General features: G+C 41.4%; 1 protein-coding gene across 2 annotated transcripts in view; it reads right to left on the bottom strand.

Moving 5' to 3' along the window:
• Positions 1 to 17,001, bottom strand: part of ERN1 (endoplasmic reticulum to nucleus signaling 1) — a 105,998-nt gene extending 88,997 nt beyond the window's left edge. Inside the window, exon 1 of one of the 2 annotated variants that reach the window (XM_058169012.1) lies at positions 16,668 to 17,001. In XM_058169012.1, coding sequence (XP_058024995.1) covers positions 16,668 to 16,760 — 93 coding nt within the window. In that variant the 5' untranslated portion in view covers positions 16,761 to 17,001. The remainder of the gene's footprint in view (positions 1 to 16,667) is intronic. The other variant, XM_058169013.1, reaches the window with a different exon arrangement.
• Between the last annotated feature and the right edge of the window lie 7,460 nt (positions 17,002 to 24,461).

The following is a 24,461-nucleotide window of genomic DNA, read 5'->3' as shown; positions in this document are numbered from 1 at the left end:
TTGCTTCCAAAGCAAAGCCTTGGTTCTATTGCCTGATTTTAAAAATTAAATGGAGAATATGGAGACATAGATATGAAAAACAGAAGACCTTATCAAAAAGATACACACTGTATGCCACGTGTATCTGAATGCCAGGCATCATCATGCTTTCAAAAGGAAAAGTAGTAAGAAGGGGATTAGTTGGGTTTAATGGAATGAAGAATTGTAAGGGAGAAAGCACAGTTAGACTGAAGAGATTTATGCTCAGAACAATAGATTTCTGCTACAATGACAGATGTAGATACAGGCTGCTAAGCAAAATAATCCATATGTATGTAAGTGTGTGTGCGTGTGTGCGTATATGTATATACGCATATATGTACATGCACATATACAGCTGCTATGTATAGGTAGTCCTCAACTTATGACAATTGAAGCCAAAATTTCTGTTGTTAAGTGAGACATTTGTTAAGTGATTTTTGCCCCATTTTACGATCTTTCTTGCTACATTTGTTAATGAATCACTGCAAGTTGGTTGTTGCAGTGATTCATTAACAAATGTAACAAATGTTGCATGGTTGTTAAGTGAATCTGGCTTCCCCACTTGTTTGTCAAAAAGTCACAAAAGGTGATCACATGACCCCAGGACTCTGAAACCATCACAAATATGAACCAGTTGCCAAGCACCCAAATTCTGATCACATTACCCTGGGGAGGCCTCAACGGTCATTAAGTATGAAAAACAATCGTAAGTCACTTTTTTCAGTGTTGTTATTGGTTGTAAGTTGAGGACTACCTGTATTCAAACTTGGTCCATTACTCCCTAACACATGATTGGTTCTAGAATCATTTCAGTGACTAGTCAAGGGGTCAATTTCCCCATTCTATGCTGAAGAATGAACTTTCAGCACGAGACATGAAAAGCTGCCTCTTCTAAATAGTATGGGAAGGCAGTCCTTTTAGAGGATCAAAAGAAAAGAGAAACCGAACATCTATCACATTGTTCCATCAATATCAGGGAGCATACTGTAATCTTTAATAAAATACGTTGCTTAATGTTTAACCGACAAATAGGTTGTTCAGCATCAGTTCTTTGATACTGAAAGTTCAGACTTTGAGATATGCACAGATTCATGGCAACCCAGTCCTTGGAGAAGGCCCAGCATGAACATATAGTAGTAGTGATGGCAGTCCGTGTATCTTACATCTTATAGTAGGGATTTGCAATTTTTTGCCAGTCAAGGGTGCCTTCTATAGTTTTAGGAGGATCAAGAACTGTAATATATGGGAGACGACTTCTGGTGTCCAGCGGCAACGGACGTCTGGAAGGCTTCTCCTGCCTCCAGCGCCCGAATCCGGCCGCCGCCGAGGCCCTCAGGGGCCAGGTGTTCCGAAAAGGACACCTGCCGCACGGACGGCTCGCCAGGGGTCTCCCAGCCGACATACAGGACTGTGGGGACCGATGCTGGCGCGTCCTAGGCTTGGCGGGGTTTGGAGGCCACAGGCCGCGGCCATTATTTTGGTCGTCGCCTGGGCGCTGTGCCCGTGACACGGGGCATTGGATTTATAACTGCAGCAGCCTGGTGGTGAACAGGGAGCGGAGAAGAATTGAGGAGGAGAAGGAAGGGAATATCGGTGGCGTGGTGGAGTGCTCCGGTGCGGGGTTTTCTCCCCTGCGGTTGGAAGGAGCACGAGTTATTCTGGAGAGGAGAACTTAAAATAAGAAGATTACGGTTTTGTGGAGCTCTGGAGAGAAGAGGTGATGGAGAAATTTAGGAGGGAAGGTTTGAGGCCCCCTCCTTCTGGGGAACAGTGGTGGCGTCCAGCTTCCGCCTTCACTATGAGAATTTTGATGACATCACTTCCCTTGACTTCCTGGTTGACTAACTGTACTCTGGACTCGTTGCTCCTGTGAGTGCCCCTGGTGGATCCGGAGGAAATTACAAGGATACTGTGCCTGCCTGAGGATTTTGTATTTTTTTTCCTTAATGGCAAAGGTCAGAGACCAACTGCTGGAGAGATGGAGAATTTTGGAAAAGTTATCTAATATGGACAAGAAATTGGATGAAATAAGAGCAGAAATTGTGACTATCAAAAGGATTTAAAGGATACTCAACAAGTTTCAGCAGAAAACAAGCAGAAAGTGGAAGGTTTGGAGGGTGAGATCGGGCAGTGCAGAAAAGAGAGGAGACGACAGGCAATGCTGTGCTTGGACTACAGATGGATAAAATGTCTTATTTCCTTAGGTTTCAAAATTTGGAAGAAGTGGACCAAGAAGACTTGAGAGATGTTGTGACTAAATTGTTGGGAGAATTTCTTGGGAGAGGTGTTGATTTCATGAATTGGGATGTGGATCGAGTTTATAGAGTTAATTACAATATGCACGCACGCATGCAGTTCCCAGAGAGGTTCATGTCAAATTTGTGAGAAGAGAGACGAGAGATGAAATTCTTAGAAAACATAGGAGTGGGGCACTGATTTACAGGGGCAGGGAGATAGCCATTCTGAGGCAGATTCCCAGACAGGTACGTGAAAAAAGAAAGAAATATTATTTTTTGTCAAGCAAATAGTACCAGAAGGAGTGGGCTTCAGATGGCTGATGCCAGAGGGATTGATGATTTTCCGGGAGGGCATTACGAAAAAATCAGTACAATTGGAGGCTACGGCCTATGTGGAGGAACACAAAGCCCTCCTGGAATCAGATGACCCAGGAATTGAAGAAGGGAGGTTATAGATCATGGGCGGAGCGGCTGCCGCTGTTATGCCCTGGAGTTGGGTCAGGCTGAACCCAGAGTTCTGAGATCCAAAACTAGGAAGTGATAAAGATATTTGGGATTGTGTTGGTTTTCCTTATTCTCTTTTGTACGATATTCTGTTTATTCTTGACCCTTCTTTATTACGTATTTAAAATTTGTAAACTTAGCTACTTCGTGTTACCTGCTTGCCATATGGCTGTTGTATGTGTTAAAAAATTTGAGTAAAATTCTTATTTTAGATAAGAAAAATGAAAATTTACCATACCTGATATGTATTTGTATAAACCTTTTTTTTGACTAATAAAAACTTTTTGAATAAAAAGAACTGTAATATATGGGGCTACATCATAGACATGGATTTTTTCGGTGTGCGTATGTTAATTGGGAGTCTAATTTAGGATTTATTTCTCCTCCCACCTGCCTAAAAATTGCAAGAAACCATTCTACCAATTTGGTAGATGTGATCAGAAAGGAACACAGTAGCCACAAAAAACAGCTTTTTTGCTTTTGCCTCAGGTTGTTGCCTCAAAGGAGTAAGGGGGTCCCCTGAGTAAGGGGATCATATTAAATACTGTAACTTCTCAATGTTGAAGTGAAAGGAGATGGTTCTGCTTTGTGGATATATGTAAGAGCTCCCTGCAGCTGTCTGTTGCAACCCATGTTGAACTTTTTCTCCAGACCTTTTAGCACATAAAAGAGCTGTGGATAGCTTCAGAATGGGAGATGTGCTGCTTAATAACCTTTTACCTCACTAATAAAAGAAGCTGGTGGAGAAAGAGGACATCCCTAAGACAAGTGCTTTAGAGCAGGGGTCTCCAATCTTGGTCCCTTTAAGACTTGTGGACTTCAACTCCCAGAGTTCCTCAGCCAGCTTTGGACCAAGGTTGGAGACCCCTGCTTTAGAGTGCAGCCACAGTTTGCCAATGGCCGCCATCTTTCTACTCACTGGCAGATGGGAAAGGAAGATATCCCAACCTACCTTTCTAGTTAGATTTTTTTTACACTAACCCACCCACCCCATCAACCTTTTGGGGTGGGGTTGCCTTGAATTATTTGTCCACTAAGCCTCTTTATGTGATCTATGAGCTTCCTCCTGCCTCTGTGGGTGATTAAACCTGTGATTTTGGAAAAGGGGTGGGTGATACAATGGTGAATTACAATTTGTATAGTTGCCTAAGTTCTTGCCTGGTGCAGCACAGCCTATATTGGATTAAAGATTTATGGTTATAGGTTCAAGGAATGGAAGAGGAATTAAGAACTAGTTTCCAGCTGTTTTGTTCATGGCTGGCTGGGGAATTCTGTGAGGTGGAGTCCACAAGTCTTAAAAGTTGGACACGCCTGCTTATTTATTTTATTTATTTATTTATTTATTTTTCGTATTTATATACCGCCCTATCTCCCTAGGGACTCAGGGTGGTTTACAGGCAGATAAAAATACATATAAATACAAAATAAAACATCCATTAAAAAACTTATTCCAAATAGCCAAATAATTAAAAATAACAGTATACATAATAAAACCCATTAAAACCAATTTAAATTTAAAATCTAAAATCTAGTCCAGTCCTGCGCAGATGAATAGATGAGTTTTAAGCTCGTGGTGAAAGGTTCGGAGGTCCGGAAGTTGACGAAGTCCTGGGGGAAGCTCGTTCCAAAGGGTGGGAGCCCCCACAGAGAAGGCCCTTCCCCTGGGTGTCGCCAGACGGCACTGCCTAGCTGACGGCACCCTGAGGAGTCCCTCTCTGTGAGAGCGCACGGGTTGGTGAGAGGTATTCGGTAGCAGCAGACAGTCCCGTAAATAGCCCGGCCCTATGCCATGCTTAGAGAAAAGGTTGCAACTGACAGGTGCAGGGAGCTCTTACATACACCCATAAAGCTTCAACATTAAGAAGTGATATCAGCAATTTGGTGATCCTTAGCAGAGGTTCCACAACATTTACAAAGTAATAAGGATCGCCAATCTAATCATTGGTCTCCTCTGAAACAAATCTGTATTGGACTCCAGTATGGGACTCTATACTGGGAATTGTAGTTACACATCTGGAAGCTACCATGCTGTGAAAGGCTGATGTATAGGATTGTAGCATAACGGGGGGAAATTCTTTCTACTTATTTTGTCTAAACTGGCCTTTTAAAAATACCTCTCTTATTTTATTTTATTTTATTTCATCCTATTTCACCTTTATTGTTTTTATAAATAACTCAGGGTGGTGAACATACTTAATGTTCCTTCTTCTTCCTATTTCCCCCCACAATATCAACCCTGTGAGGTGGGTTGAGTTGAGAGACTATGTCTGGCCCAAAATCACCCAGCCAGCTTTCATGGCCAAGGCAGAACTAGAACTCACCCCAAAATTGGGTCCCAGGCCAGAATAAGCTGGGTCACGCCAAGGTTACCGACTACTTTTGAAAACAAGGGATTAAAACAGATAAATAGGGGCAAGGGCAAGAGAGGAAAAAGCAGCAGGCTTGCCAGATTGTTTCCAAAGGGTAAACTGATTAGGCAACATGGTGCCTTCCAGGTGTTTTGGATGTTATCCATGCCAGTTGGCTAATGCCCAGAGACTGTAGTATTTTTAAATCAGTGCATCTGAAAAGCACTCGGTTGGCTATCCCTTGATTGTTGTCTAGCATGTTGATATAGAATAGAATAGAATAGAATTTTATTGGCCAAGTGTGATTGGACACACAAGGAATTTGTCTTGGTGCCTATGCTCTCAGTGTACATAAAGGAAAAGATACCTTCATCAAGGTACAACTCTTTTAAGTATTGTACTTACAATTGTAAGTAATTACTTGTAAGTGTTGTATTAAGATGGACATCCAATGGCATGGGCATACGTTCAGATTCCATCTTTAAAGCAATGCCATCTGATGGACTCAAATGGTGTTGTTGTTTTTTTATATTGCTATGTTTTCCCCCTTCAACTGTAACCTTGATCCATCCTCAGTTTGAATATCCCTGACCTGCTGTCCTTTAAACAGGGCTTGAAGACCTGGCTCTTTCCCAAGCATAAGGTTAAGTCAGGTATCTGTCCGCCTGAAAGAGATTGTTCTGGATTCTGTTTTTAATTTGTACTGGTATGCCAATGCCATCCGGAGCTGTTGTGAGCTGGGCAGCCTTACCAGCCTGACAAAGAAATACTGAAGCAAGCTAGATCTTTGCCTGGACTGCAAAAAGGGATCTCATGTCTATGTATTAAACAGGCATGTGATTTTAATCATTCTTCCACTTTTCATCCAGCTATTTAAAACGTGCAACAATATTGCAAAGAACAATTGCAAGGAAAGTTTATAAATCTATAAAACGAAATGAGAGACACAAGGCGTGCAAGTAATGCCAATTATTTCAGTAAGTCATCTCTGAATGGGAAAATGAATATCTATGAGTCATAATAATTTCAACTATCCTCTTTGACTTATTTCATTTCTGTCTATTTGCAACTTATTTTCAGTTTTAGTTTTCAGTTATTTATTGAATTTAAAAGAGAAATAGGATTCTAAATTCGATATAGTTTTCTAGAAAGGACCAAAAAAGGACCATATTATCTCTCACTTATTTTATTCCATTATGCCTCTTTTTCCAAATGTTTTTGTGTTCAGTAGCAAGGACTCCTTTAATCAATGAACGGAATAACTGTTACTCACAATATAACTGACTTGTTCCCCTGCGTTATCATTACATTACCTACATGAGAATTTTGTAAGAATGTCTTGCTCACTAATTAGCCAAATAACACATTATCCAAAACTTAGAGAACTCTCTTATCACCCTCAAATTAAAACGAAAGAGCCTGGAAAGGAAATGAATTTAGGTGGTAAACCCACTACTGATCTCTTTATTTTCATTTATTTTTAATTGAAAATAATATATTTTTCTATTTTGCTTAGGATACCCTTTCCTGTACAAATGCTTTAGCACAATATCTATCTGAGGTCAAAATATTTAGATGGTGATTTACGTTAGAGGTATCAAATCTAGGCTGCAAACCTCCAGACCATTTTTAAGTGGGAGCTAAGGTTGTCCAAGTTAGCCACAATTCTTACAGCCAACACTCTCATAGAGCCTGTTTCTTTTTTCTTCTTCCTATGTCAACGTATCAGTGATATCAACATTTTGTTAGTTCTGCATTTTGATACGTGCAAAATAAAATATTATATATGATTCTATATCATAAAAGGCTGAATGTACTATAAAGGCCTGCATTTAAGTTTCAAAGCTTAAAGTCTGTTAACACAGATTGCTTTTTTAAAACAGCACCATCAAAATAAAAAAAGCCCTGCAAAGTAATCATAGATATGCTGAGCCATGAAATCCATAGTAAGTAATACATATAGACTAGAATTCAGTCACAGCGCCAGGATGTCGGAATTTTAGCATTTTAGACTGAGATGTGCTAAAACCCAAGTGACTTTCAGGAGCAAGCCAAAACTTCTGCGATTTTAACATTTTATGCCTTTTATCTAATTATTACGGAACACAAGAAAATATTACCTTTAAACCACCACTTCTGATTATATATAGCCCTCCTGTAGTTCCTGTTTATGGTTTAACAAAGCTGTATGTTCAGAACAAGTTGTTTTCCACAGCTCACCAGAGGCAGCACATAATCCTATGAGACTAAAATCCAATGCATGCTTATTTGGGGAATCATATCACTGAATGCAGCGAGACCTGCTTTGTGCTAAATGGCACAGGACTGTGTTGTGTATAAAACAATATTGATCACAAATGTCTTTAAAAAAAATACCCTGAGGTGTAATTTTCGTAGAAATGTTGTACACCTGAGTGGGAATTACTCTCTAAAATAGCATAGAATTAATTCTACCGTTGTATGATTCTATGATCTGATACCCAGGGGGACTTCTGCCCAAGTAAATATGCCCACTATTGCGCCGTTAGAATCTCTATGCTGCAACATGAATATTCTAAATTCTTCCATATGTTTTCAGTTTCATGGTTCCCAGTTGGGCATCGGGAATTAAACAAACAGAACAATTAAATGAATGACACAACAATCAATTCTGCCTGCCAGACTTCAGCAGTTGAAAAAGGATATAATGGGCTAATTTTTTGCTTAAAATGAGTTGGCTACGTTTCTTTTCTATAGTATTACAAAATGCTTGAAAGAATAGCATAATTCAACCAGGTTGTAACAACTGTTCGTCTAAACCATCCCATCTGCCACTCAAATAATGTAGGTTTTGGTATCTACGAAAGGAACTTTCCACTTTGCTAGAAATAATAAAACAGAGTATAAGAGAAAGTTAAAAATTAGGGATAAAATAAATTCTAAAACGAGATTAAGAATTACAGAAAGAGATGGTTTTCTGCAGACCTGCTAAATCCTGAGACTCCTAAAAGAATTGCTCTTTATTGTCCCATATTACTATTAATGTAATACAAGATAATAAATTACTATTTTAAACTGTATAAAATAATTTATATAATAATTTATTATAATTTTATAATATATAGATGCTATATTACTATTATCCTTCTCATCTTTCCTATTACCTATTTCTTATCTTCTTATGACTGTAACTTTCTGTTTGTATCTTATGATTTATGTTGATTATTTCTAATAGTATCCTATGACTATCACTGAATGTTGTATCCAGAGGTGGGCTTCACATAATTTAACAACCGGTTCACCCCAGCATCGAAAATGTGAGCGTGCGGCCTTCTGCGCATGTATTTTGCTCGCATGCGCGCTTGCACGCATGCATGTGGCTTAAAAACCGCAGCTAGACACGACGGCATAGGGCTGGGGCGGGTAGGTGGGCCAATCCACCCACCCGCAATTCACAACTATTGGTTCACCAAACCGGTCCGAACCGGCTGAATACCACCCCTGGTTGTATCTTATGATTTATGATGATTGCATTTTATGATTATGATCATGATTTATCACTTGTTAGTTTGCATGCTTGCTGAAAGCTTATGCACCAGAGACAAATTCTTTATGTGTCCAATCAAACTTGGCCAATAAAGAATATTCTATTCTGGACTGTTGGTCTGAGCTCTGAGCTTGGCAATTTGGTTGCAAATGTTTCGTCACCATTCGAAGAGACATCGTCAGTGTGCTTTGCATTGTTCATTTTGTTCAAACAATTCAAAGCGCACTGACAATGTCTCCTCGAATGGTGAAGAAATGTTTGCAACCAAATTGCCAAGCTCAGACCGACAGCCCAACTACCAACCCAAGCTACTTATATTCAAACACATTTTATATTTTATTCTATTTAGCCCGGGCGTAAGATAGGAGGAGCTTTCGTGTATGTCAGGATGTGAGGGTTTGGTAGCTGGTTTATCTTCAGAGGAGCCTTTTCTGATGATCTTAACCACCTGACAGATTTGTAATAAGCTAATCAGTCTTAAGCAGTTTAGAGTTTAAAGTTCGATATCATCATCTTAAATTGTGCCCAATAAATAACTGGTAGCAAATATAATCAGAGTAGGCATCATATGATCCATGCATCTTGCAATGATTAGCAGCATGGCTGCTAGATTTTTTATTACTGCCAACTTTCAGACAATTGTCCCAGAGCACTTTGCATAGTCAAGATGGGATATAACTAAGAAGTGGATAACCTCTGGTACATCTGACTGGTTTGGGAATGGTTGTAGTGGGCACACTAGATATAACTGTGTAAAAGGATGCCTTGCCATGGTCGCCAGCTGGGAAGCACTTCCAGATAGTAAACCTGCTTATTCAAAGGAATATAACCCTGTCCTGAACGGGATAAACATCAGTTCCTTAGTCATATTTACCTACAGAATCTCCATCTTGTCTAGATTTAATTTAAGATTTATTTATGTATTTATTAAATTTATAGGCCACACATCTTGTTTCAAGACAAAGGTGATTGTTTTGAAATCGTTCTTGTTCGTCCACTGTCAAATTTGGAAAATGCTTGGATGGTAAGGAAAAACAGAATTGAATGTTCACAATATATTGATAGCACTCCACTTTTAAACTCGAGAAGACCTCCCACCTCAGTGGCTTCATGTGTGTGTGTGTATGTGTTTCTATATAGCTATATATCTGGAGGAATATAAGGACAGGATGGTACCTGTGGGACATAACAGATCTTCTTGTTGTGTTGTGTTGTGTTGAACAGCAGTGCCCTATCACCGCCTTTACAACATAACCTAACAGAAAACACTAGGACTACAAAACAGCAAGCTGAAGGCCTCTTCTGTGAGTTATCAAGATGGTTATCGCCAACACTCTCACCCTTCCTGTTTAACATCTATATAAGGCTGCTGGGTGAGGTCAGCTATCAGTTGGGGTCTGATTTCATCAGTATGCTCATGATACCCAGTTATACCTCTTGGCCCTGGGACAATAATGTAATGCTGGCAAGGTCTTGTTTGAGTGCCTGGAAGTTTTGTGAGTCTGGCTAGGGAAGAATAGGCTTAAGATCAACCCTGATAAGATGTAGTGGCTGTGGGTGTCTCACAGTCTGGAGTGGTTTCCCTTTTTAGCCCTGAGTGGGGTCACCCTTCTCCTTCAGCCCTGGTGTACAATTTGGGGGATTTTTTTGGACTTCTGGCTCAGGCAGCAAGTGGCAGCTTAAGCCTTTGCACAAGTTACACACCTACCTGGCACATGGACTTCTTTACCTTCAGCCACCTCACATTTTGATTATGGCTATGCCCTCTACATGGGGCTGCCCTTGTAGACCACTTGGAAGCTGCAGCTGATGTGCTGTGGTATGTCCAGATAATACCTCTGCTCTGTGAGCCAAATTGACTACCAGTAGTCTCCTGTGTGTAATTCGAGGCACTGGTTATGTGGCCTAGGAGCTATTACTTGAGGGAGTGCTTACTTTCAGTAGTTTTTCTGCCCATCCTATCTGGCAGAGTTGATATGGTCCCATTGATTGAGTGGTGTCATCTGACGGGACTCAGGAAGTGGGCTTTCACTGTTATGGAGCCTGACCTTTAGAACGGTATTCCCTGATATTCCTGTGGCCCCCAACCTTATTTAAAATGAACTTTCAAAACCTGACCATGCCCTCAGGTCTTAGATTAAAATTATGCAATTCTTGCAATGACAAACAGTTTGCTACCGGCTGGAGGAAATCGGTAATTCTGACTGCTAGCACGTAAAGACAAAAAAATTTATCCCACTGATCCTGATTGTGTGTTACATGAATAGATATAATGGGATGGATGGGTAAACCAGGCATGTATGTTTGTGCAAAAGTATGCACCTATGTCTCAATCCACCAGCTAACACACACGGTAGACAGATGCTATGTGAATCTTATCCCCCTCCATAAGATGAAATAGGAATCCAAAAGAGGTTTAAAGGGAATAAAATTAGAGGGGAAGGGGATTAAAACAAGATTCTACCTTGAACTATTTTATTATGTTCTACTCTAAATATCACCCAATGCTAACCAGGTAGTTTCTACCATACTATTCTACCACAATGATAGCAATGGCACACAAAAAAACCCCAGTCTTATTTCTTGAGATGCAAAGTAAATTCTATAAAAGATGTTTGGATCTTAGGAAATTATGATTACAGAAATATGTAAACCAGAACTGTATGCTTTTGGTGCACCAAGAGCCTTTATGTTGTTAATAATCAGTATTACTGTCTATCATTACCAATATCCAGCAGGAAAGTCTTCCTGATACACAAACATCTGGTGATATGCTTGCTGGGTTTATTAACGCTTGATTAAAATAATAGAGTATATCAAGAGTTAATAAACCAGACAGGTAAATCATCTGGATGTTTATGTGCTAGGAAGACTTTCCTGCTGGATATTGATAATGGTAACCTATAATGCTGATTACTATGAACATTAAAATAGCAATGTTCAAAGTGTCATACAACTTCAATAAGCCTATGCCAGATGCAACAGATACATATTAGGAGCCAAGAACCTATTTCTATGAAGAATGTGGTTTATGACTACCACAGAAAAAGCATCAGGCATAATTTCCTATAGAGGATGTTGATCATATCTCTGGTAGAAATGGATGCTCTGCGGAGAAATTAGAAGCTATCTGTCTTTGCTTATCCTAACTTCATTGGTCAATTGCTAGGCTGGTGAGTGATGAGAGAATAAAGTTCCAAGGTGAGAAGTGTCTGTTCCAAGAACGTTCCAGAACTTTTTATGTATTCTCAAATTAATTACTTGGGAAAAGCATGAGGTTTTGGAATTATTTCCTAATGCCTACAAATGCATAGCCTTTTAGGTCTGATTTCTATTAAAAAGAGAAGAGGACATAGGATCCAAGTCTTCTTGCTTTGCTTTTTAGTTAATTCTTTAAAAAGCCATGAATGACTAGAACTCAGACCCTGGAACTAAAGTCGACTTAGTTCCTTGATCATGAAAAATAAAATGTATATTCTTTCTAAGTTTACTCTGGTTGAATCAACACAATCCTTTGTTTAAGTGAAACAGGGCCCTCCCAGTCTGATTATTTACTTATGTTCAGAAAGCAAATGGAAGAAAGAACAGAGAAGCAAGGTACATAATTGGTATAGGAGACCAATAACTTCACAGGCCACTCCCAATGCTGCCTTAATGCAATCATAATGAAGAAATATTGGTGGAGTCATTCTATTAATTAATTAGTGCAAGTAAAGAAATACGCCAAATGCATTACCTCGTAGTAATAAGCTTGATTGTGTTTTGTCTGGGTTCCCAGGTATACTGGTCAGATGGTAGGGTCAGAATGCAAGTTACTTTTGCAAATATTTTACTGAACTTAGTTTCTGATCCTGCCTCTATTTTTGATGGCAACACAATTTCAATTCTCTCTCCCTGCCCCTCCCTCCCTCCCTCTCTCTCTCTCTTTTTATACATAATTCAAGGCGGCAAACATGCCTTATGTTCCTTCCTCCTCCTATTTTCCCCACAACAACCACCCTGTGAATTAGCTGAAACATCATTTGTATTTCTGAGAACCTGCCAGGGACATCTCGGCAAGGCAAATATTTAGGACAGCTTCCGCACCACAACGCAAGCAACCAAGGTGATCATCCTTGATGCCCTATGATTCACGGACCTTATTTTGTCAGCTAGTGCTCTAATTACATTGCTAGGTTACAAGATGATAGTGTGCGTGCATTTAAAAAACAACTCACTAAAATATGTTTAATGGAGAAGGAGGAATGGTTATTTTTATAAAATAATTTATGTTAAAAGGGGAGTGGAAAAAAATATGACCTACGTCAAACAAGAGCTAAAAAACATTTTAATATGTTTAAGCATAAAATAAGGTTTTCAATGCTTTCTCTGACTTTCTACTCCTGTTCAGTATAATTTAAAAACTCCATATTTATCCTGCTCTTCCACAAGGAATGTCTTCCATTTACCTTCACCGAATCAGGCCTGATTACAATAATCTTGCCTGCTGATTAGATTCCTGGATTGAAGAGGCTAACTTTAAGGATCTTTGGATAATGCAGTTGCTCCAGTAAACAATTTACATTGGATTATATTCGGCCTGTTCGGCTGGGAGTGCATTGGTTGCCAATTTGTTCATAAGCACAATTCAAAGCACTGATGATGATTATGTTTAAAGCCCTAAAGCAATGATCAAGAATGGGATCAGCTCTTGCATTTGAGAAGGGCACTAATTGAAAAAGAGATACAGTAAATGGTGATCTGCAATTCCCAACATACTGAGAAATGTGAGTAGGTAGAAGACAGAAAGAAAACTATACCATCTCTGAAATGTTAATGATTATCCTTCGTTAGTATGTGTTAAGACAGATGCACATGATATAATAATTTCTTCCATTCAATCACATCTGATTCTTGGAGACTGTCTGGTCAAGTACCTAATTTTCTTGCAATAAGTGATTGGCCTAAGATCACCCAGCTGGCATCGTGTCCAAGGCAGGATTAAAATTCACAGTCTCCACAGTTTCTAGATGGATGCCTTAAGCACTAAACCAAACTGGCTATCTTAATTCTTTATAAAGCTTATCAATTCTCTCACACAAATTATGGAGCAACACTGCTGACCATACATAATGTGGCAAAAGCACCTTGCAATTCGATTCATATACACGAGTGCCAAGAGATCACTCATAATTAGTGTGCTTAACTTTACATAGCAAGAAAGTATAGTGAAATCAGAAGTAATCTTCCATTGCACCCTATTGCATAATTTTCAAGACAGCCTAAATATTTGTCAACTTTACTCATCAAAATTATTCTGATTTGCCTCACAACTAAAATCTTGACAGCCTTTCAAATAAGACTCCAAACACAAGAGCAAAACAGCAATAAAAAGTAGCCATACCCCCAAAACTATGGTATATAATTTTTAAAATGTTTCTAACTTAGAAAATGCATGAATATTTGTCTTGCAGGGATAGAAACAACAATAAATATAATGCAAGCAAATTAGTACAGTACTTATAGACCTGGTTCATGACTAAATATAAGATTGTTTGTTTGCTTTTTAAAGATGAACACTAGCCAGATATTTTTAAAATGGTAAAACATTTTAATGAAATTAAATAAATATTGTATCTTATATGATAATGTTCTATTAATTCTGAAGTATGTGTAACACCCCCCCTTTCTCAACTTCAGCAAAATGACAGAGAAAGAGCTTTCTTAAATTATTTTTCCACATTTGCTTTATTAAATTTGTATGGTGCACAAATACCAGCTTGAAGCTACTGGGTCCTCCTATCTTTATAGGAGTATAGGCATATACTCAGAGGTGGGTTTCAGCAGGTTCTGACCAGTTCTGGAGAACTGGTAGTGGAAATTTTGAGTAGTTCAGAGAACCGGTAGTAAAAATTCTGACTGGCCCCACCCCATCTATTCTCTGCCTCCTGAGTCCCAGCTGATTGGAGGAAATGGGGATTTTGTAGTAACCTTCCTCTGGAGTGGGGTGGGAATGGAGATTTTATAGTATCCTTCCCTGCCACGCCCACCAAGCCATGCCACGCCCACCAAGCCACACCCACAGAACTGGTAGAAAAAAAGTTTGAAACCCACCACTGCATACACTGCTACCAAAATATGTGACAGAGATCATGGGATGGTTGTGTTGGTGGCTGGAATGTTTTTTACCTGGGATGCTAATTGATATTTATTGTGATATTATTATTTTATCTTTTTAATTGCTGTTCCCTGTCTAGAATCATATGGTTGAGGTGGATGGCCATAGACCCTGAAATAAATTTCTAATGATGTAACACCTCAATTTGGGGATAGGTGTTAGCATCAATAACTATACCAGTACTGTTGTTAGCTCAGTTGTTGAGCTGTGTAATTATAAAAAGTGTGGAATGATCTGATTTATCTCTATTAAATGGGAGCAAAATTTCTCAGAACCCAGGCTTTAATAAAATTGACTCATAAAAACTGTGCCAGCTACAAAAAAATAATAATAATTACTGGCTAAGATAATGAGCAAAACAGTTAAAATGTTTTCATCCAAGAATGATCCTCCCCCCTCACACACACACCAAAGAAAGCAAAAGAGCATTAGGAAAGCCCTGATCCATCAAGTCAATGGTTCATACTGTCCAATATTGTCTGGACCAAGAAGTGCCCATAGCATGACATGGATGAGGAAGTGTGAACTTCCCCAGGAAGTCTACTTCTTTCTGAGTAGACCCTGCAGCATAAAGCCATCACGCTTAGCAGAAACTGATATCCTGATCTTCCCATAAATCTGTCCAGTCAACTTGCTCAAACAATCTAACATGAGAACATCATCCCATCCAGCCATAGCAGATTCCACAACTTTACATAAGCCTTTGTGTGAGAAATTATTGTGTTATTGGCTCCGAATTTCCCTACATTTTGCTTTAACAGACGACTCTGTGTTTAACACTAAAAAAAGTGGGAGAAAACCTTTTTTTTTCTGTCAGGGTTTTCCAAGCTGTGTTGAATTTATACAGAGCTCTACCAGGTCTTCCATATGGTCCCAAGCCTTGTAGTCAGCCTTCCAACCAAATTTTTCTGTGCTTGAGCCAGATTTATCTTCCAGGTAGTTGGCTTTCATCCCTACTAGGGCAAACCTTCCAAACTCTACCCTTCAAAAGTACCTTCATTGCATCACCCTGACCACTGTTGAAGCGATATCAAGTCTGTCCTCATTGCTGTTATTTTCACACACAACAATGGCTGGATAGTTGACTCCCAAAGACATTGTTAGTCACTTGCTGGGAAATGATCACAGCCTCAGTGCAAGAGGTGTAAGATAAATTTTACATTCACCCCCCCCCACCCCGCAAGTTCAAGGAGGCGGCAGAACAGTTTGCAGCCCTGCCATCAACAGAAGAAGAGCAAGAATGTCATTTTATTTCAGGTAACAAGAGCAAAGGAGAATATAGGGCTTCCTTCAAACAAAACTCTAGTTTAAATCAGACCAAACAGCAGCACTCCTAAAAGTCGGGAATTACTTTATATTTTATATGCTTTATGTTTTAAAGAGAGGGGGAGAAAACCCAGGAAACATTACACTAACTTTCCCCCAACCTGGCGCCCTCTACGTGAGCTGGACGTCCACTTTATTGATTCCCCCGGCCGGGAGGCAGCAGCGTGCTGGACCGGATAAGATCCGGAACCAGCCCCGGGATGGTCTGTTTTGCCTCCATCCCCGCCCGAGGGCCACCGCTGCTGTTTGCCCGAGTCTCTCAGCTGCAATAGCAGCTGCTTGGGACGCGCGTGTTCCCTCCGCCGCCCGCTTACAGCAAGAAAGTCTCTGCACCCCGGAACTTAACTTCGCCCTTTCTTGGCCCGTCCTCAGTTGTGTTTGTGATGTCGCAACCAGTTGTCACTTCTTTCCTCCCCCCCCACACCGCTCCACTTCTGGGAAGCCCCGACGAGCCGGACGCCCCTCTCTCCGCTGGCCAGCCCTCCTCGGCGCCCCTCTCTCCTCCGGGGACCGCAACGCCCCCCTAGCCCGCTCCTACGCATCCTTACCGCGGGCCCCGGCAAGAGAAGCAGCAGCAACAGCGCGGCCAGCCGGAGGAGATCGCCACCGCCAGCCGAGCGCTCCGGCGCCCTCCGCTCCATCGCTCGCCCTGGCAGCCAGCACCGGGCCCGCCGCGGCGCAAAGCAGAAAGCCCGGCCCGCTCGGCGATCGCCGGCGCCCCTGCCTGCAGCGTGTCCGGCCCTTCCTTCTTCGGAGGCGGAGCTGAGCCGCAGGGAGCTTTCCCGGCAGCCACGCACCGGGAGGAGAGCCGGGCGGGGTGGGAGGGGGAAAGGCCGCGAGAGGGAGGTGTTGCGGTTGGAGGGCGGGGGGGCTTTTGCCTGGCCGGCCTGGCCCTGCCTGCGCTGCCCTGCTCCGTCTGCGGGTAGCGACGTGTGGACGCGGCTGTCCTAGGGTAGCTCTACACCCCCGGCTGTATAAAATAAACAGAAGCGGAATCTGTCCCTAACAAGGCTCCGCCTCTGGCAAGCCAAAGATTGGATTTAATCAGCCTTGGAAATGGATCGATCTGCTAGCCTCCACTCGCACCTGCCTCAGGTGTATGTGACACCTGGACTCCCATAAATCTAAATCAGTTCTCCTGAGGACATGCTGTCTGGGGATTTTGGGTTATATAGTCCAAGATACTGGCAGAAATCTAGATTAGGAAAACTAAAGCTTCTGGAGTTTGGTATGTGTCTTGGTTCCCATATGATTTAATACTTGGCTATTGATTCTTAGCCTGGTTTGATTGCATTAATCTCTGTACTGATGAGATGGTGCAATCTGTACCCAAGCTACAGGTGAGGGTTTAAACGACTCCTCAAACCGCACAATTAAAAGGTAAATATAGTAACGAGGGTTATAGTATCATACCAAATATCATAGTAACACTTTCTAACTCCCCATGCTTAGTTATATGAATGGAAGTTACTCTGAAATGATACATCCCCAATATACATTTCTTTGCTATACCATAGAAATCGCTCACTATTGTTGATAAGGCTACCAAACCGGCCTGCAGAATTGTTAGATGGCAGCAAAGATAAAGATTTTCTATATCTCTTTGCTGTCCTCTAGTGGTTACCTAGATTTTTGCACCCTAGATCTGACAGTTTTAGTAGTAAAATATATTTGTATTCTCTCTCTCTCTCTCTCTCTCTCTCTCTCTCTCATATAGATATATCATACAAAATGGCAAACAAAAGTGATATTGGATACCAATATATTCCAATGTTGGAAAGTCTTCCAACACTGGATTTAGCAAATTTAAGGGCAGGATGATAAACAGAATAATCTATGCCTAAACTTAATAGAATAGAATAGAATAGAATAGAATAGAATTTTTTATTGGCCAAGTGTGATTGGACACACAAGGAATTTGTCTTGGTGCATATGCTCTCAGTGTACATAAAAGAAAAGATACCTTCATCAAGGTACAACATTTACAACACAAATGATGGTCATAGAGTACACATAGGGTACTTGTAAGAATTATCAAATTTAAAGCAGTCTGTGCAGAATATTTCATAAATATAATTGTGCAAATTTTCCTCGATGAAAACCACTTGAATAACATGGGGCTCATTTTAAAGTTATTGTGCTTTGAACCTGAAAAGGATCTTCCTCACTTTCCCATTAGTCATTGGCCTAGCTTACACATAATCCTTACTTTCTGAATTGTCAATAGGATAAGCTGGGGATCGCATTTTAGATAGATTGATAAACAAACACAACTTTCCAGTTTTAATAGCCACTCAAGTGGCAGGATGAACCTGGAAGTATTTTATAACATGTAGAAACATGCTTGTTCATAGGGTTTTTCATGGCCATAGCCATTGCAAGCAAACACCCATAATTCTTTCTCACTGAATCAATTTATTCTACAGGGATAGTATTTATTAGATTTTACAAAAATAGAAAATTAAGAGTAATTGAGTATCTTCTTTTGTTGCGGGAAAATGTTTGAGAGCTGAATCCCAGGGTACTGAAATAAATTTTAAAGAGTATGATAAAAGCTTCTATAATATCCTGGCAATTTTGAATTGCGGATCAAGTTAGTCCAATGAAAAGTATGTTTGCTTTGCACATTGGCAGGAAAATTAAGCAGGAAAAAGTCACCATGACCCTCCTATGCCTAAGTACATTTCAGCCATAATAAAAACCGAACCCATGCATTTCTATTAGCTATTCATTAGTTCCAAAGGTCCTTGAACAAATACAATGGTGACCAATGCTGCTTAGCAAATGATTTTCATGAAGGCTCCTATTTAGCGGTTATATTCTATGCTGCATTCATCATTCCTTGATGGACTTCATTTTCTGTTATCTTTCATAAAAACAAAGCAAATGCAATGCTGTTCCTTTATAAATTGGTGCCTCTGTAGCCAGAACAGTAAATAGCAGAAAAAGGAAAGAATCAGCAGGGTGAGCCAGCCAGGAATTTCTAAAAAGAAATAAAACGGAAAATAAATTTATATAAATCCTTAACTTAAAACCAGAACCTGTATTGACTTATGAGCATGGTAGGTTTGTTGGGATGGAAATTAACATGCATGGAATTAGGACTTTGATCATGGAAATTTACGTCCTAAATGAGGACACAATATTGTTTTCTAAATGATTTATGGAGAGATTAATAGGTTTCTCTTATGAAAATTGGTATTTGATGGAGGACTGGAATGAAATAATCTATCCACCACTGGACAGAACTTCTGAGAAAAATATTAGATGACTTATCTAATAGGTGAATATCTAAAGAAACAAAATTTACTAAGGATTGCAGAGGAACAGAGACAGGATAAGAATTCACATATAATAAGGGAACATTCTGAAGCTATAAAAGAGATTAAATTAGGAAAAGTGCCTGGACTAGGTGAATTATCAGAGGCTTATAAATATTTTGAGGATGAATTTTTACAACCTTTATAAAATATGATGAACGCTATCCTACAGGGAGGAAAGATACTAGAGTTGAAAAAGGCTAATGTAGTATTAATACTTAATGAGGGACAAGATTTGACTTTAACAAAAAAAAACCTGCAGCCCATTATTATTGAATAATGATTACAAGTTGTTTACAATGATTATAGCTAATAGACTGAAAATAATTTTGCAAGAATTTATTCCGAAAACCAGTGTGGGTTTTTACCAAAAAGACAGTTAAAGGAAAATGTTAGAAATCTGCCGGAGATTTTGGAATATTTGGAGTACCATAATGAAAAACAATTCACATTGATTGTCTTAGATGGAAAAATGGCCTTTGCTAATTTGAACTGAGCTTTTTTGTTCAAGGTTTAGGAAGGTATGAATTTTGGAGAGAACTTTATAAGGTGGATAAGATTGATATACACTTCATAGAAAGTACAAAGAATTGTTAACAGAGATCTAATAAAATCTTGTGAGATAAAAAAAGAAACAAGACAGGGATGCCCACTGTCTCCTCTCTTCTTTATTTGGATTGTTGAAATACTGACCAAAGATATAAGGCAAGATAAGAGGACTGTGGGAGTAAAGATTAAAAAAGAAACTTATCAGTTGAATGCTTTTGCAGATTTATTTATTTATTTATTTATTATTTAAATTTTTATACCGCCCTTCTCCCGAAGGACTCAGGGCGGTTTACAGCCAGATAAAATAAACAGTCCTATTACAGAATAAATACTATTAAAATACCACTAAAAAACTTATTCAATTTGGCCGCAATTAAAATTTAGCAAATAATAAAACCCATTAAAAAACCCATTAAAAACCCATCGATAAAACCCATTAAAAAACCCATAAAAAACTAACCCAGTCCAGCGCAGATAAATAAGTGAGTTTTGAGCTCGCGGCGAAAGGTTCGGAGGTCCGGAAGTTGACGAAGTCCTGGGGGGAGTTCGTTCCAGAGGGCGGGAGCCCCCACAGAGAAGGCCCTTCCCCTGGGTGTCGCCAGACGACACTGTCGCTACCGACGGCACCCGAGGAGTCCCTCTGTGAGAGCGCACGGGTCGGTGAGAGGTATTCGTAGCAGCAGGCGGTCCCGTAAGTAACCCGGCCCTATGCCATGGAGCGCTTTAAAGACGTTCACCAACACCTTGAAGCGCACCGGAAGGCCACAGGTAGCCAGTGCAGCCTGCGCAGGATAGGTGTCACCGGGAGCCACGAGGGCTCCTCTATCACCCGCGCAGCTGCATTCTGGACCAACTGCAGCCTCCGGATGCCCTTCAAGGGAGCCCCATGTAGAGCATTGCAGTAGTCCAGACGAGACGTCACAAGGGCGTGAGTGACTGTGCACAAGGCATCCCGGTTCAGAAAGGGCGAACTGGCGCACCAGGCGAACCTGGTGGAAAGCTCTCCTGGAGACGGCCGTCAAATGATCTTCAAAAGACAGCCGTGCATCCAGGAGAACGCCCAAATTGCGCACCCTCTCCATCGGGGCCAATGACTCGCTCCCGACAGTCAGCCGCGGACTCAGCTGACTGTACCGGGATGCCGGCATCCACAGCCACTCCGTCTTGGGGGGATTGGGCTTGGGCCTGGTTCTCCCCATCCAGACCCGTACGGCTTCCAAACACAGGGACAGCACTGATAGCTTCATTGGGGTGGCCCGTGGAAAAGTACAGCTGGGTGTCATCAGCGACAGCTGGTACCTCACACGAAGCAACTGATGATCTCACCCAGCGGCTTCATATAGATGTTGAACAGAAGGCGAGAGAATCGACCCCGCGCCCCCCCACAGGTGGGGCCCCGGGGGGCCAACCTCTGCCCCCCCGTCAACACCGTCTGCGACCGGTCGGAGAGATAGGAGGAGAACCACCGATAAACGGTGCCTCCCACTCCCAATCCCTCCAACCGGCGCAGCAGGATACCATGGTCGATGGTATCAAAAGCCGCTGAGAGGTCTAATAGGACCAGGGCAGAGGAATAACCCCTATCCCTGGCCCTCCAGAGATCACCCACCAACGCGACCAAAGCCGTCTCAGTGCTGTAACCGGTCGGAAGCCGGACTGAACGGGTCCAGATAGACAGTTTCCTCCAGGTGCAGGGGAAACTGATATGCCACCATATTTCTACAACCTTCGCCGGGCGAAGGTTGGAGACCGGACGATAGTTACCTAAAACAGCCGGGTCCAGGAAGGCTTCTTGAGGAGGGCCTCACCACCGCCTCTTTCAAGGCGGCCGGAAAGACTCCTCCAACAAGGAAGCACTCAGAAGCCCCTGGAGCCAGCCTCGTGTCACCTCCTGAGTGGCCAGCACCAGCCAGGAGGGGCACGGGTCCAGTAAACACGTGGTGGCATTCAATCTACCCAGCAACCTGTCCATGTCCTCGGGAGTCACAGGGTCAAACTCATCCCAAACAACATCACCAAGACCGCCCTCAGATACCCCGTCTGAATCGCCACAATTTTGGTCCAGACCGTCCCTAAGCTGAACGATTTTATTGTATAGATAACCGTTAAACTCCTCAGCACGTCCCCGCAACGGGTCATCCCGCTCCCCCTGGTGAAGGAGGGAGCGGGTCACCCGAAACAGGGCAGCTGGGCGGTTATCTGCTGACGCAATGAGGGAGGAGGCGTAGGAACGCCTCGCTTCCCTCAGTGCCACTAGGTAGGTCCTAGTATAGGATCTAACTAGTGTCCGATCAGCCTCTGAACGGCTGGACCTCCAGGAACTCTCTAGGCGTCTTCTCCGGCGTTTCATCCCTCTCCGCTCCTCGGAGAACCAAGGGCGGTTGGGATCTGCGCCGGGTCAGAGGCCGCAAAGGCACGACACGGTCTAAAGCCCCAGCCGCAGCCCGTTCCCAGGCTGCAGCTAGTTCCTCTGCCGTGCCGTGAGCCAGACCCTCAGGAAGTGGCCCAAGCTCCGTCCGAAACCTCTCTGGGTCCATCAGGCGCCTGGGACGGTACCATCGTAATGGTTCCGTCTCCCTGTGGTGTTGGGTAGCGGTCAGAAAGTCCAGGCGAAGGAGAGAGTGATCTGACCATGACAAAGGTTCAATGACTATTTCCTTTAAGTCCAGATCTCTCGACCACTGACCAGAGACAAAAATCAGGTCCAGTGTGCCTCCCCCAATGTGAGTGGGGCCATCCACTACTTGAGTCAGGTCCAAGGCCGTCATGGAGGCCAAGAACTCCCGAGCTACCGTCGATGACGAGCCGGCAGATGGCAAGTTAAAGTCCCCCATGACTAACAGTCTAGGGGTCTCCACTGCCACCCCAATACAATGACATGGTATTGGTTTTGAAAACTCTTTTAAAGGTAAATGCAATATTAATGGGCAAATTCAAATAATTTGGGGTAATTAGCAAGTTAAAAGATTAATAAACAGAACATGAAGATGTTAATAAAGATGTGAAAATAGAATATCAAACAGAATTGATGAGTAAAACAGGTTTTAAGATTGAGAAGAAGGTAAAATATCTCGCTGCCACTATTGACATATATGAAATATGAAATTTCAAAACAACCATGTTAAGACATGGAATTAATTTCAAAACGATATTTACATTATTGCTGGTAAGGATTTCAATGATAAAATGAATTTCTTGCCTAGAATGATACTTTTTGTTATAGACAATACCTGTTTTGACAACTAATGCACCATTTAATCAGTGACAGAAGGATACATCGGAGTTTGTATGGCAGGGGAAAAGCATGTGTTTAATTATAAATTGTTATGACATGGAAGGAAAAAGGAGTATTGGGTTACCTCATTTGGAATTGTATTTTGTCATTTGATGGTTGGTTTGAGTTATGGTTAGGGTTAGATTTTGAGTTAGAAGGACATGACCTGACTCTTCAATGCCCACTTGTCAAACTTATTGAATTTCATGACTCAGAAATATGCTCCATTTTGTTGAAGGCTGAGAATTCTACAGACATGACTAAAATTCTACTGAAAATATAGGGATGTATAGTGGCACAGTGGTCAGAATGCGGTATTGTAGGCTAATTCTGCTGATTGCCAGGGGTTCAATGCTGACCTGCTCAAGGTTGACTCAGCCTTCCATCCTTCCGAGGTTGGTAAAATGAGGACTCAGATTGTTGGAGGGAATATGCTGATTCTGTAAACAGCTTAGAGAAGTGGTATATAAATCTAAGTGTAAGTGCTATTGCTAAATGCATCTAAGTCTAACCATTTGTATGATTGTAGCCAAGGGCTGTTATCCTCATCAAACTTATTGGTAATAGATATTATTATTCTGGGATTTTACTAAACCTAACCGAAGGGAAGATTGAATGGCCCATTAACATTGTGAAATAGATTTCACTGTGGCTGCCCACACTGTAATTAGAACTATATTGCCATTTCTACCCCAAAATATCCATCCCCTTGGCAATATCCAGCAAATTGCAAGGAATCATTTGAAGCATGCTTGCAATGTTGAATATTTTGATTAGCATTTACATTTCAGTGAAAGACAAAAAGTATCAATTAATTAAATAACAGGGTTTTTTAAAGTACTGCTGCTGAACTAATAACCAGTGATGGGACCCCTGAAAGAGATGGCAGAGTTGCTACTACCAGGAGCAAGATAAGGCCAATGAACTTTTCCCTAAGGTTAGCTGAGGAGGTTGAAAGCAGGTTCCCTGGATTTTCTCATAAATAACTGCTCTGCAAAATGTTCTAGTGCACTGAGCAGCTTCCACTGAAAAGAATGGTTGGGTACAGTATATAATCAAAAGATGCCAAGCAACAATATAAAAAAATCCAATGTTCAAAGACCGGTTGTCCAGTTGTATCAAAATACCAGTTAATGACAAACCCTTCCAGGATAGCTTGCCATACTGGCTGGGATGGAAGTGGAAGAAAGGAAAGGAAA

Source organism: Ahaetulla prasina, chromosome 2, assembly GCF_028640845.1.
Source record: "Ahaetulla prasina isolate Xishuangbanna chromosome 2, ASM2864084v1, whole genome shotgun sequence".
NCBI classification, from domain to species: Eukaryota; Metazoa; Chordata; class Lepidosauria; order Squamata; family Colubridae; genus Ahaetulla; species Ahaetulla prasina.
The sequence above is the reverse complement of the archived record's forward strand: the minus strand, read 5'-3'. Positions and strand labels throughout refer to the sequence as shown.